General features: G+C 33.2%; 1 protein-coding gene across 1 annotated transcript; it reads left to right on the forward strand.

Annotated features, from left to right (window-relative positions):
- The first annotated feature begins 9289 nt into the window (after positions 1–9289).
- Positions 9290–10246, forward strand: LOC127546446 (olfactory receptor-like protein DTMT). Its single transcript, XM_051973559.1, has one exon. It carries the CDS (start codon positions 9290–9292, stop codon positions 10244–10246), a length of 957 nt encoding a protein of 318 aa, XP_051829519.1.
- Positions 10247–16996: the final 6750 nt, after the last annotated feature.

Here is a 16996-nt window from a genome sequence, read left to right on the forward strand (position 1 = left end):
ATTAGTCAGTGGTGTTCTAGCTCATAGAAGATGTCCAGAAAGAGAAATACAAAAACACTGGTCTGGTTTCTCCTGCCTTATCTTTGACTCTGAAATGTTATCAAACATTTATGGAAGAGCTACCCTGCTTAAGAATCTTGTTTGTGGGCTGGCTGACAGACTACACACAGTAAGAGAACACATCTATAAATGAAGATTAATAATTATTTACTAAATGAATAGAATGATTTTAAAATATGTAAATAGAGTTCTGAATGAACAGTTATGAACACTTTCTGGTGTTATGAATTTATATGTGAATAACATGAGAAGAAATGAATGCTTGAATTATTGTATAACTGAATGAGAGGAGATAGAACAGTATAGAGTCAAGAAGATGAAATAGATTGAATGTATAGATTGAATGGATTCACCATTCCTTCTTTCCTCCTTCACACTCTCTATGATCCAGCTATGCTGGACGAATTGTTTTTTCTCATTCACAGCATTCTATTTCTTATCTCTTTCATTAGCTGTCCTTTATATCTAGAATGTTTTCCCTCCTCATCTCCTTTTAGAATTCTTTCCTTGCTTCAGGATTCACCTTAAAATGCTACTTCTAAAAGAGGACTTTCCCAGCCTTCCTAGCTATTCACATTCCTTCTTAAGCTTACTTTGGACCTACTTTATATTTATCTTACATATGCCAATTCACAATATCCAGTACATAGTAACCTCTTAATAGATTCTCATTGATTGAATAAATTTCTCTAATTTTCCTGAAACTAAATTCGTGCTTAAGAGTTAGAGAGACAGTCTGAAACAGTGGGAAAAGTACCAAATTTGTGTCAAAGAATCCAGATTCAAATTCTATTTCCTACAATTTCTACTTGTGATCTTAGAGAAATAACCTCTCTAGTTATCTGAAAAAGTGGAAGAGGAAAATGGGAAAAAATAAATGAGAACAATGAAAGAAAATTATGAAACAAAATTAATAGTTTGATAAAAGAGATACAAAAATGTGGAGGGCTGAAACTCTTGAGTTGTTGTACTGAGGTCGGTTCAAGCACTTAGGGCTAGTTACTGATTGGACAATACTCTATGGGCATATGCTTGGAAAATGGTCCTTCCCCCTATCCTGTGCTGGCTCGATGATTGGCGTATACAGAGGATTGTAGGAGGGACTAGGGGGTGGAGTAAGAGGAGCCAATCACTTTTTGGGGTAGACAAGGAAAAAGGCGTTGCAGAGATTCTGCTTCCATCCTGTTCAATCCTGCATCTAAAGACCAAGAATAAAGACTAAGGACTTTTGCTTATCCTGATTCTGGCTAATTCTGGGGTGCCCTGGGTGTTAGCACATTGTTACACAAAAATGCTAAAGAAAATATCACCTTAAAAAACAGAATTTGTCAAATAATAAAAGAGTTTTTAAAATTTCACTGAATTGGTCAAATAGAAGCTAGGGACTTCATAAAATACTTAAAAACAGTAAAACAAATTTGAAAGAATGAAAAATAGAAGAAAATATGACATATCTCATTAAAAACAAGTGAATTAAAAAGTATAGCCAAGAGGGATAATTTAAGAATTGTTGGACTACCACAAGAGCCAAAATAACATATTTCAAGAAGTTATAAAAGATAACTACCCTTACATCTCAGAACCAAAGAACAGAATAAACATTAAAGGAATGCACTAATCAATACTTGAAAGAGATTCAAAAATATAAAGTCCCAGAATGTTATAGACAATTTTCAGAGTTCACAAATTAAGGAGAAAATACTTCAAAGCATCTAGAAATGAACCATGAAGCCACAATCAAAATCAAACAAGATTTAACAACTACCACAGTAATATGATATTCCAGAAGGCAAAAATGATAGGATCACAACCAAGAATAACCATACCTCTCTCCTCCAAAAAAATTAAGTAGAATCCAGAGGGGAGGGGAGAAGAGGAATGGATATTTAATTAGAGAATTTTCAAGCAATCCTTATGAAAAGACCAGAGATGAATAGAAAATTTAATATTGAAATACAAGATTTAAGAGAAATATAAAACAATAAGCATGAAAGATAAATCATTAGAGACTTAAGGTTAAACTTTTTACATTTTTTATGGGAAGATCTTATGTGTAACTCCTAAGAACATTATCACTATTGAGGCTGTTAAAAAGAGTTATTAAAGGATATGGCTGTGACTTGATTATGTTGGGATAATTTCAAAAAATAGATGGGTGAAAAAAAAAGGAATGCCCTGGGAGAAGAGGAAAGAAAAAGAAAGAATGAGGAAAATCCTCACACATAAAAGTGTAGACTTTTGTTTTGTTTTGTTTTGCTTTTTAAGTGGAGAGGGAAATAGAGGTGAGTAAGCAATGTTTAAACCTCACTCTGATCTGAATTGGTTCAAAAAGGAAAGAATATATGCATATATACATATATATACCTACACACCACACATACACACACACACACACACACACACACACACACACACACACATTTCTTTTATCCAACAGGGAAGTAGGAGGGGAAGGGACTAAGAAAAAAGGGGGTGGGAGTGATAAGAAGAAGGGCAGATTGAGGGAGACAGTGGTTAGAAGAAAAGTAGATTTTTGAGGAGGAGCACTATTAAAAAGAGAAAGTAAACAGAAAAAAAAAATAGAATGGGGGGAAATACACAGTAAATCAAAACTGTGAGTGTAAATATGGTGAATTCATTATAAAATAGAATCAGAAATCAGAATATATTTGAAATCATAATACAACAAGTATTATGAGAAACATACTTGAAACATTAAGACACACATAGTAATAAATGGAGCAAAATCTATCACACTTCAGCTGATGTAAAAAAGATGAAAAATAGTCATAATCTCGGACAAAGCAGAAGTAAACCTAATGGAAAGAGGTAATCAGAGAAATAACATTGTGCTAAAAGATGCAGTAAACAACGAAGTAATATAAATATTAAACACATATATACCAAATGCCATAACAAATAAATTCTTAAAGGAAAAGTTAAATTAATTAAAAGAGAAAATAAACAGTAGAATATACAAGTGATAGAACTCACTTTACCACTCAAAATTAGATAAATCTAATCATAAAATATATGAGAGAAGTTAAGGAGATGAATAGAATTTTAGCAAAGTTAGGTATGATAGACTTCCAGAGAAAACTGAATGGTAATAGAAATGAGTATACCATGGCAGCTAGATGGTACAGTGGATAGAGTACCAGCTCTGAAGTCAGCAGGACCCAAGTTCAAATCTGACCTCAATCACTTAATAATTCCTAGCTGTGTGATCCTGAACAAGTCATTTAACTCCAATTTCCTTAGGGGAAAAAAAAGAAAAAGAAGAAATGAGTATAGCTTTTTCTCATATTTTTAAAACACCTTCATAAAAATGAACCATTCATTAGGGCAAAAAAACCTCACAAACAAATGCAAAAATTAAAAAAAAACAGAAATACAAAATACATTTTTCCCTGACAATAATATAATAAAATTATATTCAGTAAAGGGACTTGGAAGCACATATTAAAAAATAGAAACAAAATAATCTAATCCTAAAAAACAAATGGGTCAAAGGACAAATCATAAAAACAATCCATTTTATTAAAGAGAATTACAACAGTGAAACAATAATTTTAATAATTTTTAATGGAAATAAAATTTTAAAATAAAGAAATATAATGAAAAGTTCAGCCCAAAAAACTACAATTCCGATCAAGATAGTCTGTAGTAGTCAGGAAGAGAGGCATCATGGAAGAGACTTTCTGTGCCCCAGTGGATGGCTAAGAGGATAAATATTATCCCCAAATACTTAAGAAGAATGTCCCAGAGAGATCTTTCTAGTTGGTGAGGGAGAAAGGGACCTAGTCATGAGAAAATTCCCATATTTGTCACTAACAAATTTCCCAGAGACCAGAAGTCCCCAGTGACTGAGACATCAAAGAAAGGAAGTAGAGAGAGAAACAGGTAAAGGTGAAAAATTCTATATGAAGGAGAAAGGAGAAAGCCACAGATGAGCAGGAAACAGGAAGAATGTCCAGGAGTCTCACTCAAGATAGCCAGGTAAACTGGGAGGGAATGAGCTTTGTGACCTGGATCAGCACTTAATTGCTACCTACCTCAGTTTCCTCTTTTAAAAAAATGGAAATAACAACTCCCAGAGGTATTGTGAGTATCAAATGATAATGTTTGAAAAGCTTAAGTATTATGCAAATGCTACTATTTTTAACTTGGAAAACATGGGTTACTTTACTATCTAGATTGCAGCTCCTAAAATATGACGAAATCCACAGTCCCCCTGCAACATGCCTCTTTCTTTCCCAAAGATTCTGGATTTCCTCAAAGATCAATGAATAGCTTCATATGGCTTCTGAGATAATAGGCAAATTCCTTAGCCATACGAAATTAGTGTTCAAAGCCCTTCATCATCTGGCTCCAATCTACCTTTCAAATTTATTTTACATTATTGCCCTTCACATATTCTGTGTTCCAGCCTGAATGGACTAACCAGTTCTCTCCAAACTCAACCTCTCTCTCTCATCTCACTACATTCTCACCAATCATCTCTTATCTCTGGAGGCACAACTATCAAAAGCCTTGCTGTCCTTCAAAATTCTACTTTTAAAATTCAATTTCTCCATGAAACTTTCCCTCAAAAATAGTTAATGTTCTCTCCATTCTAAATTTTGTTGTTGAATTATTTTAGTCATGTGTGACTTTTCATGATCCCATTTGGGGTTTTCTTGGCAAAGATAGTGAAGAGGTTTGCCATTTCCTTCTCCAGCTCCTTTTACAAATGGCTACAGATTTAAATGTTTAAGACTCGATTTTAACTCAAGAAAATGAATTTTCCTGATTTCAGGCCCTATTCTCTATCTATTATGTCATCTCACTCCCCATTCTCAACACTTTATATTATTATACAGAATTAGGGAGTGCAACAGATAGAGTAATAGACCTGGATCTAAGTTGAAATCTACCCTTAGACACTTACTACATTGTGACTCTCAAAAAAAAATCATTTAATTTCTGTCTCAGTTTCCTCATCTTATCAAATAGGGATAATAATATCATATACCCCTCATAGATGTTGTGAGTGTTAAAATTAAATAATATTTGTAAAGTGTTTTGCAGACCTTAAATGCAATACAAATGCTAACTATATGCTATAAGTATATGTAAAAGTAGGATATAAAGAATGGAATATAATCTTCTAAAAAGCTAGAACCTGTTTTATTTTTGTCTTTGTAACCTCAGGATCTAGCACAGTGTATGCATATATTAAAATAATTAAATGCTTAATGAAATATTTGTTAAATTGAAGTTAATTCGAATTTTTCTATGAATGTCATCCATGTTAAAAAAGGAGCTGAGCGATTTCTTCTTCCTCCTTACTCCCCTGGAGGTTTTTTATCCAGTCTCTCAGATTTCAGGTCCTATGATAAGATTAATAGGACAAGAATGAAAAGTGTAGGTTGAATTTCAGAGAGTGATAAGATTGAAGAAGTTAGTGTCATGCTCTCTAATACTGGCATGAATCATTTTTCCTCTATAAGTCTACTCTATAAGAAATTCAATGGTAGAATTTCAACCAAAGATTGATGTGTACTCATATCAACTAAAATTAAAAGCCATGTTTCATCTCAGAACACTAACCAATGGGCATCACTGTTCCCAGGCTTTGAAATGGCAAATTGGGAGTCACCTCAAATATGGAATTAAAATCCAATATGACTAAGAAGATGTTAGAGAGCAGCTAGCTTGTCTGTGAGTTTAAGTAACAGATTAATTTCACCAAAGAATATACATAAGCACATGATCATTAAATTATTTTTAGTCTCAGAGTGAATAGAAACCTTGTGTGAAATATGGCCAAATATTTCAAAATTTAAGAAAAGAAAGAAAAACGTGAATTCTTCAAACCAGTGAGTTTGACTTCTACTGCTAGAAATTTTGAATTAACAGAAGAATTCTTTCTGAGCATTTAAGAAGAAAATTGCTGTTCATTAGAGTTCAAAATTATATTGACATGTTTTAATAATTTACTGAGGCATTTAACATAACCTCTCATGATAATCTCAATATATAAGATGAAGAGGAGCAAACTGGGTTTTAAATCAATTATTACAGGACTATGTCCAAAGTGTATGGATTAATGGACTTAATCAACCCTGAGAAAAGTTTCTAAGGCAGGAATTCAGGATTCTTTCCTTGGTCATGTTCTCTTTAATATTTTTATTAATGATTTGAATAAAGACATATATTTACTACATCTAAAATTAACACTAAATTGAAGAAATAGTTAACACCTTCGATAAAATTTGGACCAAAAAAAAATACCAACAGGCTGTAATATTGGCCAAAGCTAGCAACATAAAATTTAATAGTGAAAAAATGTAAAGTATTATATTTCAATTTGAAATATCAGTTGCAAAAATATAAGATGGGGAAGACATATTCCAAAGACCTTGGAGTTTGATTGTACTGCAAGATCAGTACAAAACAACCATGACATCATCCTGTCAAAAAAAAGTGTGATCTTAAGAGTACTTTCATAAAATTAATTTCAAAAATTAAATTAAAAAAAGTTTTTGTCTACATATCTCATTGAAGAGAGGGACAATGACAAAAAGCATATCCAGAGCAGGTTGATTAAATTCAAAACTTTGTATTATAACAAAAATATAGAATATAAAATCAGAATGGAGTTCAGAGGTTACCTAGTCATACCTATACCTATACCTAAGATATATACCTATATATACTATATATACCTATGCCTTTTGAATTCCTTCTATAGTATGCAACAATCAAAGTTTTTCCTAAAGACCTTTTGAAAGAATTTGAAGTCAGGAGATTGACTGCATATCCACTAAGGAACTAGAGATATGTATTTGGAAGAATAGAAGCATTGTTGAGTGAATAGGAGAAGAAGATTATTGCTTTCTTCAAATATTTAAAAGGTGTTGGACTTGTTTTGCTTCGTATCTACATAAAAATTAGATTCACTGAATGAAAATTATGAAAAAAAAAATTTAACATAATGGGAGGAAAAAAAATTTTTTTCCTATTAGAGCTGGCAATAAATAGTATAAGCTATATTAGGGACTATACATACACAACAGAATTTGAGGATTTTGTAAATTACAGGTTAATCAGGAAAAAATAAATTAGTATGGATAAGCAGAAATTGAAGTATATCAACATGTTGATAAGATGCCATTACATTTAATATATGAGTCCAGAAGAGGAAATCTACAAGAATCTGATGCTTTGAAAAAATAGGCAAGAGAAGAAGAAATTTAGAAATGATGATTTAGTTACCTTTTTCATGATGATCTTGCTTGAGATAAATGAGAAATATAGTAATATTTACCCCAAAAAAATTCATTTGGAAATAAATATAATTTTTAAATAAAAAATAAATGATTTCATAAAACCATTTAATATCAGAGCTAAAATGAATCAAAAGTGATCACCTTGCCCAGCTTCTATTATCAGGTGAGGAAATAGGCCAAGAAGAAATTTGCTCACACAATGAAAAAATAGTTAAAATGGGATTAGAAATTAGGTCTTCTGGCTTCCAAACCAACATCCTTTCCATTTTCTCTTTATAGGTCAGAGCTTGGATTAAGACCCTATCAGGGGGAAAAAAAGGGGAATCTACCAATAATGGAGTGACCTTCCAGGAAGGTAGTAATCTGTCCAACACTGAAAATCTTTGATCAGAGATTGGAATCATCATTTTCCAGGCATATTATAAAAGGAATTCTTCTTATGTATAGGTTGTATATTCTTTTTATGTAAAGTTAATTAGATAACCACTGAAGTTCCAAAATAGAAATTCTATGACTCTCTGATCTCATCTAGACCAGAGACTGACAAGATTACCTGAGGGAAGAGGAGAATACAAATTGGAAGGGAGGAGGGAAAGAGATATATCATATCCCTATTTTCACAAAATGATTAGAGATAAGAGTATAAGTACATTGACAGGAAATTCTCCCTGCTTAAAAATTTTAGTAACTCTTCTATTAAAAAAAAATATTGTTCTCTCCCAAGAGATAGTAGCCACAGCTTATGCATTCTAGTAATGTAGAACAAATGGACTGGCATCCCAAATTATTTAGGACCTTGACTTGTAGGATAAAGAGTCCTATGACCTGAGAATTTATGTAGAAAGGATCTTTCATAGAACACTGGGAAACAAATGTGAACTATCTGCATTTTTGTTTTTCTTCCCGGGTTATTTATACCTTCTGAATCCAATTCTCCCTATGCAACAAGAGAACTGTTCGGTTCTGCAAACATATATTGTATCTAGGATATACTGCAACATATCCAACATATAAAGGATTGCTTGCCATCTAGGGGAGGGGGTGGAGGGAGGGAGGGGAAAAAAAAATCGGAACAGAAACGAGTGTCAATATAAAGTAATTATTAAATAAAAAATTAAAAAAAAAAAGAAAGGATCTTTCATAATTAATGAGGAATTAAATAGGAAAATGAGTAGATTAAATTCATAGAACCCAATAATCTTAAAACTTGAAAAGATCTTAGAAGAATGTACATCTTAATAGCTTTTACTCATTAGACCTTCCAGTTTTACTCCCTACCACAGTAGGAATCCCTTTTATGTTATCCCTAATAAGTGTCAACCCAGACTAGACTGAATTCTAGCAAAAGAATTTTATTGCCTATTAAAGTAACCAGTCCCAATATGACTCATTTCTTAGAGATTGTTATTGTTTCTGTTTTTTAACTTTTAGAATAACCCAAGCATGATTGGTAGTTCTTAGTTGCGAGGCCATGGAAAGAGCATGGTAATTAGATTCAAAAAGACCTGGGTTAGAATCTCACCTTCGATACTATCAGTGTAAATCTGAGCAAGTAACCTTTGGGTCTCAGTTTCTTCATCTGTATAATTAGAGAGTTGGAATCCCTCTGCATAAATTTTCCTGCCCTAAATGTTCTATTAACTTCTATTAAATTTCTGCTCCTATGGCATGATGAACTATAAAGAAAGAGACAAGTAGCCGAGAACTGGACTTGAATTCAGGACATCTGAGTTCAAATCCCTATTCAGACATTAATTTATTGTGAGACCTTGATCAAATCACTTCTCAGGAATTCAATTTGTACGTGTAAAATTAGGAGTTGAATTTGGTGTTTTCCAAGATTTCTTCCAACTCTGAAATTCTAGGAACTGAATCTCAGGATATTTGTATATTTATTAAAATTGATTGTTTCACTTTCTTTAAATTAAATAGTAAGTAATTTTTTTTTCTTTCAGATGAAGCAAGTTCATAATGAAAAGGAAAACCAAACCATTATCTCTGAGTTCCTTCTCCTGGGCCTGCCAATCCATCCAGAGATGAAGGCTCCTTTCTATGCCCTCTTCCTGACTATGTATCTTACTACAGTCCTTGGGAACATGCTTATTATCCTCTTGATTCATGTGGATTCCCACCTGCACACACCCATGTATCTGTTCCTCAGCAACCTGTCCTTCTCTGACATATGTTTCTCTTCTGTCACCATTCCCAAACTGCTGGTAAACATGCAAAGCAAAAAACCAGCCATTGCCTATCCTGGCTGCCTGACCCAGATGTACTTCTTCCTTTTTTTTGCAGACTTAGAGAGCTTCCTGCTGGTAGCCATGGCCTATGACCGCTATGTAGCCATCTGCTATCCACTACACTACACAGTCATGATGAACCCCAAGTTGTGCAGCTCTCTTGTGGTGCTTTCCTGGGTCCTTACTGCCTTCCATGCCTTACTGCACACCCTGCTCATGTCTCGATTATCTTTCTGTGTCAACAACATTATCCCCCACTTCTTCTGTGACATGTCTGCCCTACTGAAATTAGCCTGTTCAGACACCCAGCTAAATGAATTGGTAATCTTTGTCATGGGGGGACTGATTTTGGTTGTGCCATTCCTGCTAATTATCACATCTTATGCTCGTATCATCTCTTCTATCCTCAGGGTGCCCTCTGTGAGGGGCATCCGCAAAGCCTTCTCTACTTGTGGTTCCCATCTCTCAGTGGTCTCTCTCTTCTATGGAACAGTCATTGGCCTTTACTTGTGCCCTTCAACAAACAACTCCACAGTCAAGGAGACAGTCATGTCAATCATGTACACTGTGGTAACACCAATGCTAAATCCTTTTATCTATAGTCTGAGGAATCAAGACATGAAAGGAGCCTTCAGGAAGCTTCTGGCTGCAAGAAAATTCCCCTCTCTCTGAGACCATAATGCTGAGCTTTGTAGTACAAGTCTTTCTAATGAGGATAAGAATTTATAGTATGATGCCTGTATAATGACAAATTATCTGATCTTGTTTTTGTTTTCTCCCATTCTTTTCCCAAAATCTTGCGCAGCACTCTCAGATTACTTTTTCTAAAACAACTCTTTTTTAAACCTCTCCCATACTTAAGAACTTTTCAATATTCTGAGCCCCGACTAACTTTTTCTGCTTTATCTCCCATGCTTCCCTACATTCAAAACAAATTGGTCTCCTCATGGCCTCTATTTATCTCTCCATGCTACATTACTTTTGTTATTCAATTTTCTTTATCCTCTAAAATTCAACTAAAATTTCTCTTTATTCATTCATTCAACTCACATTTATTGAATAAATATAATATACTAGACCCTGTATAAGACACCAGTTTCCTAAAGTCTTCCCTGACCGTCCCACAGAGAAATCAATTAACTTTTTTCTGAACTCCTGAATCACTCAGTGTTTATCTCTCATTTAGCAATTCTTTATGTACAAATTGGCAAAAATCTTTCCTACTGTATCTTGAAATTTTATTTAAATACTTCATTATTACTAAACTTCTCACTTGAATATGTCTTGCCTCTGTTGTTTGTAATATACTTTGGAAAAGGAACATGTTAATTGTCACTATCAATAGGTGATGTTAATATAAGATGCCCCAAAAGTCTTAGTGCAATTTTAAGCAACTAAAATTATAATAGCATCTCTGACACAATCATTACTTCTACGATTACAAAACATTTTCACTCTTATTTCTACCCAAAGCTGAGAGAATGCCCTGACTTACACCATCTCCCCAACTCTACACCTAAGTCTCCCATCTGATGCACTGCAGCAGCAGCAGCTGCTCAAAGTCACCTTTGTCAAGCTTGCTAAGCTTGTCCCTCCTACCACTTCTGTAATAATTATTTTTAGATGGCACTTTAATAAATAAATTCTACTACAAAAGAATTAAGAGCTAAAAATTCCTTTAGGATTATAAACTAAGAATCAATAGATAGAATGGAACAATGCTTTAATTTAGCTGTTTACAAAAAAACACAAGGGAACAATTATGTAAATTGAAAAATAATATCAAAGTACTAAAACTTTATTTTTAGTGCATGTCTCAGATATGACCTAAAGGAGTGTTGTGATACAGGAGCCACCTGCCAATGGCTGCTGGAGGTCTAACTCAGACCTGTAGAATAGATCTCTTTATGTAAAAGGATGATGATGATACAAGGAGACTGAGGCAGTTGCTGTTCTCTGTCCTCTCTACTGAGAGGTAGTTGTGTTGTCTGACCTCTCTCCTCTTCCCTCTTGCCTCCAATTTATTTAATTCCCAATGCACAAGGAACATCTGTGAAGGCTGCTTTGCAACTCTTTCAAGTTTATGATTCACAGCCGCGAAGGCTCTCTGAGAACTGACCTCCCCCTTCAAGGTCCTTAACAGAGGAGAAGATTTTTTTTTTATTTTCTTTATATTCATATGCATAATTTTGCCAGATATGCAGATAATAACAACCTTATAACTCTAGTAGCACATTTGGTAAAAGAGAAATGCTTTGAATAGAAACAAAGATTCTATCCAAAGATTCTCAGGTAATGTAGCCATGTAGCATTATTGCCATGCTGCAACAAGAGTGGTTTTCTCTCTCCACTTCCAATGTTATAAGGTTATTAAGGCTAGGCTCAAACTAGCAACAATATTGCTCCCCTCTGCTTTTATATAACTTTTGGAAGCATATCAAAGCATATAAAGTCTGGTACAGTTTGATGAGACAGTTTTCATAGTTGTTGCCTTCACAGCTCAAATACACTGCCTTACTCTCTGTGCTAAAGGTGTAGTTCATTTTTTCCTTTATGTATTTTCTTGACATAAGACAGGGTTATAAGGACTATAAGATCAATATTAACTAACATTGTAACATGGAAGCCCTACAAAAAGCTACTATTACTATAGCTCAGACATGGTACCAATCCAAATTTTCTCCTAGTCTCTCTTTTCCTAGGTTGAGGCAATCCTACCTACATTCACTTTGGCAGGTTATGTGATTTCCAGAGGGGCAGCCTTGTATCTCTCACAGTCCTAGAGATAAATCTTAACTAAGTATTCTCATCAATATTATAATTCATTAGTCTCCCACTCTTGCATGTACACACACACACACACACACACACACACACTGTTCTGAATAATAAATTAGCCATTAATGATTTATCTTCATAAAAATATTTACTGAAAATGAAAAGCAAGCATTAAATATCTATATAACATTCCACCCATAAATCTTAAGTACATTCTCCAATAAATTCAAGTAATATCTGCAGAGAGAATGAGCACACACTTCAAAAATCAGAATAGTAAAGCACCTGTAGAGAGAATTCATGTGACCAGGGCTATTCACACCTATGAAACCACACACTTTAGTGTCCTTTTTCTCTCTTAGGAGTTCTCCATAAAAGTTTCTTGATAAGCATAGTTTCTGTCCTTAACAGATTATTTTGTTGCTAAACTGAGCTGATCCACATTGTGTTTGACTAATATTTTACTGAATGCAATGCCTCAGGTGGATTAGTCAATCTACTAGATGACTTCTCTGATTCTCTATTTAAAAAAAAGAAAATTATTAATATCTTTTTAATACTATCATCATAGACTAATATCTTATATCACTTACCAAGATAAGGTCAAAATGGTACATGACTTAGATAGAAAGAGAGATTTTACAAGAAAATTAGAATGGATATGGAACATATTAGTTATTAGACTTATGGATGGGTCAACAATTTATGAATAAACAAGATACAGTGAACAAAGTAAGGTATAAAATTGATAATCTCAATGACATTAAATTTAAATGCTTTTGTACATGTAAAACAAATGTAGCCAAGATCAGATAAAGATCCCATCTCTAAACTAAAAAATTTTATCAAATCTATAGGTAAAAGTCATTCCCCATTTGATAAGTGGTCAAAAAATATGAACAGGAAATTTTATGATAAATCAAAACCATTTATTAATCATATAAAAATGTTCTAAATTATGATTAACTAGAAAAATACAAATAAAACAACCTTTGAGATATCATTTTATGCCTATCAAATTGATTAAAATGATAAAAGAGGAAAGTGACAAATGTTAAAGAGGATAAGGAAAAATTGGGACAATTCACAGGTAGTGGAATTGTACCTGATCCAACTTCTTGGGAGTACAATATGGAATTACACTCAAAGAGTTATTAAAGTACCTACATTCTTTGACCTAGCAATACCAACATTTGTCTCTTTTTAAATATAATTAGAGGGAAATGAAAAGAAACTACATGTTCTAAAATGTTTATAGCAGCTTTCTTTGTGGTGACAAAGAACTGGAAATTTCAGGGATGCCCATCAATTGGGAAATGGCTGAACAAGCTGTGGTATATGATTGGGATTATACACTACTATGCTATAAGAAATGATGAGTTCACAATAGTTCTAGAAAAACACAAAAATATTTGCATTAAATAAGTAAGAGCAAAATGAGCAAAATCAAAAGAACATTGTATATTGTGACAGAAATATTGTTTTTAAGAACAACTTTAAGTAAATACTCTATTTTTTCTAAGTACCCACATTAATTATAAAGGATATATGAAGAAATTTGCTATCTATACCCAGAGAAAGAGCTTATAAATAAAAGTATAAATAAAAAAATACATACATATATTATATATGTGTGTGTATGTGTGTTTCTGTGTGTGTATGTAATGTAGCCATCTCTAGGGCAGGATGGTAACAAAACAAAAAAAGAAAGAAATTACATGACAATTTTGTTATATATTTGAAAAGAATAGCAAATTGTGCATAGTAGATTTGAAGTTTCACTTTAATCATCTTATTTATTGTACTATGTTATGAAAGTGCTTGTTTTATTCAATAAATTAAAAATAGTATCATTTTTCAATAACCTTTCCCTCAACAGAAATATGAGTAAGCAAAACAAATGGACGTACTTACCATATTTGATAGTATGTACTGCATTTAGTACCTGTAGTCCACCACTTTTTTATTCTTTTATTAATTTCTCTCCCACTATTCCCCAAATTGAGCAAATAAATAAATGGAACTCTCAATACCTAGATTCATAGTTGAGTAAAACAAATCCTTACTTTGCCCATGTCCATAAATGTATGTCTTTTTCTATATTTTAATTTCATCACTCCTCTGGCAGTAAAGTGGAATGAAGCACTGGTTCATCATTCGTGGTTTATCATTGCATTAATCAGAGTTCTAAAGTCTCTCAAGCTGTTTATTTCTGTAATGCTGACAGTGATTCTCTACCTTCACCTATTCCATTAACCAGTTTAACACAGTGTCTGTTGGAGTTAGCTGTTTTTCTTTCTCAGCTCAGTGGTGTGGCAGATAGAATGTTGGGCCTGGAGTCAGGAAAGTCTGAATTCATTATTCAGCCATGAACTCTTAATAGTTATATAATCCTAGGCAAGTTTTTTAATCTCTGTCTGCCTTAGTTTCTTCCATTTTAAAATGGAGACAAAAATAGCACCTACTTCACAGGGTTTTTATGAGGAGCAAATGAAATAGTATTTGTAATAAAATACTTAAAAGAGTGCCTGGCACATAGTAGGTGCTTAATAAGTGATTATTCCTTTCTCTTCTTTGTTATGAAGGAGAGGTAAGTTGTGGTAAGAGGTAAAATTAAGAAGAAATGATTAATATAAAAGTAAAAGGACTTAATAAAAACTTTTCCAAGGCAAATATGGTTTTAATTTATAATAAGAAGTACAGAGTCCAAAAAGAGGCATGTAAAAGTCAGACTCATATTCTACCATTGTCAGAGGTCAAGTTACCCCTTGACAGCAGTTATGGTAGCCTAACTGTAGATAGCTATCATATAATCAGAAAGATACTAAACTTGAAGTCAGGAAGACCTGAATTTGAAATCTGTCTCAGATACTTATCAGCTATGTAACCCTGAGCAAGTCCCTTTAAAACCTTTCTTGGTTTCAGCTTCCTCATCTGTAAAATGGGGGCAATACTAGCACCTACTTCACAGGATTGTTGTGATAACTTGTGTTAACTTGTTTAGTGCTTTGCTAATCTTGAAATACATATAAGTACTAGTTATAATTATTATTATCTATCCTATCATGTTCATCTGTTACCTTTGGCTAACGCTACATTCTTATAAGGAAGAAAAAAGGCAATAAACTTTATCCTAAAGTTAGCAAAATTCTCTCCAATTCTAGTCTTTTACAAGATTCTTTCATTCTTTTCCACTTCGAAGTAACAATAGGTCATAAAGCAGAAAAGTAACTTCTTTCTTTTTTTCTATGTTATACTTAGCAAAATATGTTAGAGAACACTGCATAGTTAATTAATTCATTGTGATGATTAATCATCTCAGCAGCAGGTGACAGTAGAGAGCCCTTTAGTTTTTCAGTGGCTAACTAAAATAACCAAGCAACAAATAGTACATAGAGTGAACTAAGATTCCTCTTTGACACAACTCTGACATCTATTCTTTTTCTTCTCCCTTCCTATATCTTTTCTTAGTTCAGCAGGCAGATTATCTCCATGAACAACTCCACTTTAGCTTTTTATTAGTAACCAGATTCTCATCTTTTGCCTATATGGCAAATTATCCCAGAATCATTTCTGGTATCACTATTTCCCTAAAAGTTATTCATCTAAAATTCACCAATCCTTCATAAGCAAATCACTGAAATAAATTGTTCTCTAGCTTCTCTAATATTCTAAAATATGTCATATATAAATGCTCAACTGCCACCTCAGAACTCTGAGTTAAACTTCAATTACTAAATACTTTTCTTAAAACCCTAAGGCAATCTATGCTTTTAAAATAGTGAACTGCCAAGGTACTCCTAACCAATATTTTTCAGAAGCAGAATTATGCTCCATACAAGTGAACTGTCAAGGTTCACCCCCTTTACATTATTCTGTGGGGTTAGAGAAAAAAATCTAGAAACAAAGTTATTGCCCATTAGTTGAAGAATGGTCATTACAATGTGATAGTCTGCAGATGAATGTTAGGAATTATTATAATTTTGTAAGAAGCAACAAATATAAGGAATTCAAAAAAAAACATGGAATGTGTAGACATCAAGAAGAAAACAAAATAGAAATAATAATGTAAATTGTAATTATTCATTACTCATATTTGTTCCAAAGAAGTAACGATGAAACATATCTTTGTCCTCTCAATGAAGTGGTGAGGGGATAAGGTATGTTTAATATTACATACAGTGGTAGATTTGGTCGCCATGTCTACATTGTTTATTTAAATGTTTTTCTTTGTCACGAGGAAAGTTTTTATGGTAATAAGGCATAGTTAAGAGGAAATAACAGATGTATAAAACAAAGACATCCATTAAACTTTTTAAATTAATATAACTCTGAGGTTATATTAAGAGGCATAGTATTTTAAATGAGGGAAATAATAGTCAGACTTTACTCCACCTTGGCTACAACTAAATTTTGTGCCACATTTTAGGCACCCGGGCACTGATAAACAACAATGTACCTGAAAGAGAGATGTCAGGATTTTGAGAGTACTGGGATCCATATTGAAACAACTGGAAGTTTAGGAACTGAAGGGACATTGCTTCTACCTTTTACTTCTATCTCACTCTCTCCTTTTTATAATGAACAGAGGGAATCCTCTGGGAGGTTGTGCTTCCAGGCCAAAGCGAATTCCCTCCTTTCTAT

The sequence above is a fragment of the Antechinus flavipes genome, chromosome 2, assembly GCF_016432865.1.
Source record: "Antechinus flavipes isolate AdamAnt ecotype Samford, QLD, Australia chromosome 2, AdamAnt_v2, whole genome shotgun sequence".
NCBI classification, from domain to species: Eukaryota; Metazoa; Chordata; class Mammalia; order Dasyuromorphia; family Dasyuridae; genus Antechinus; species Antechinus flavipes.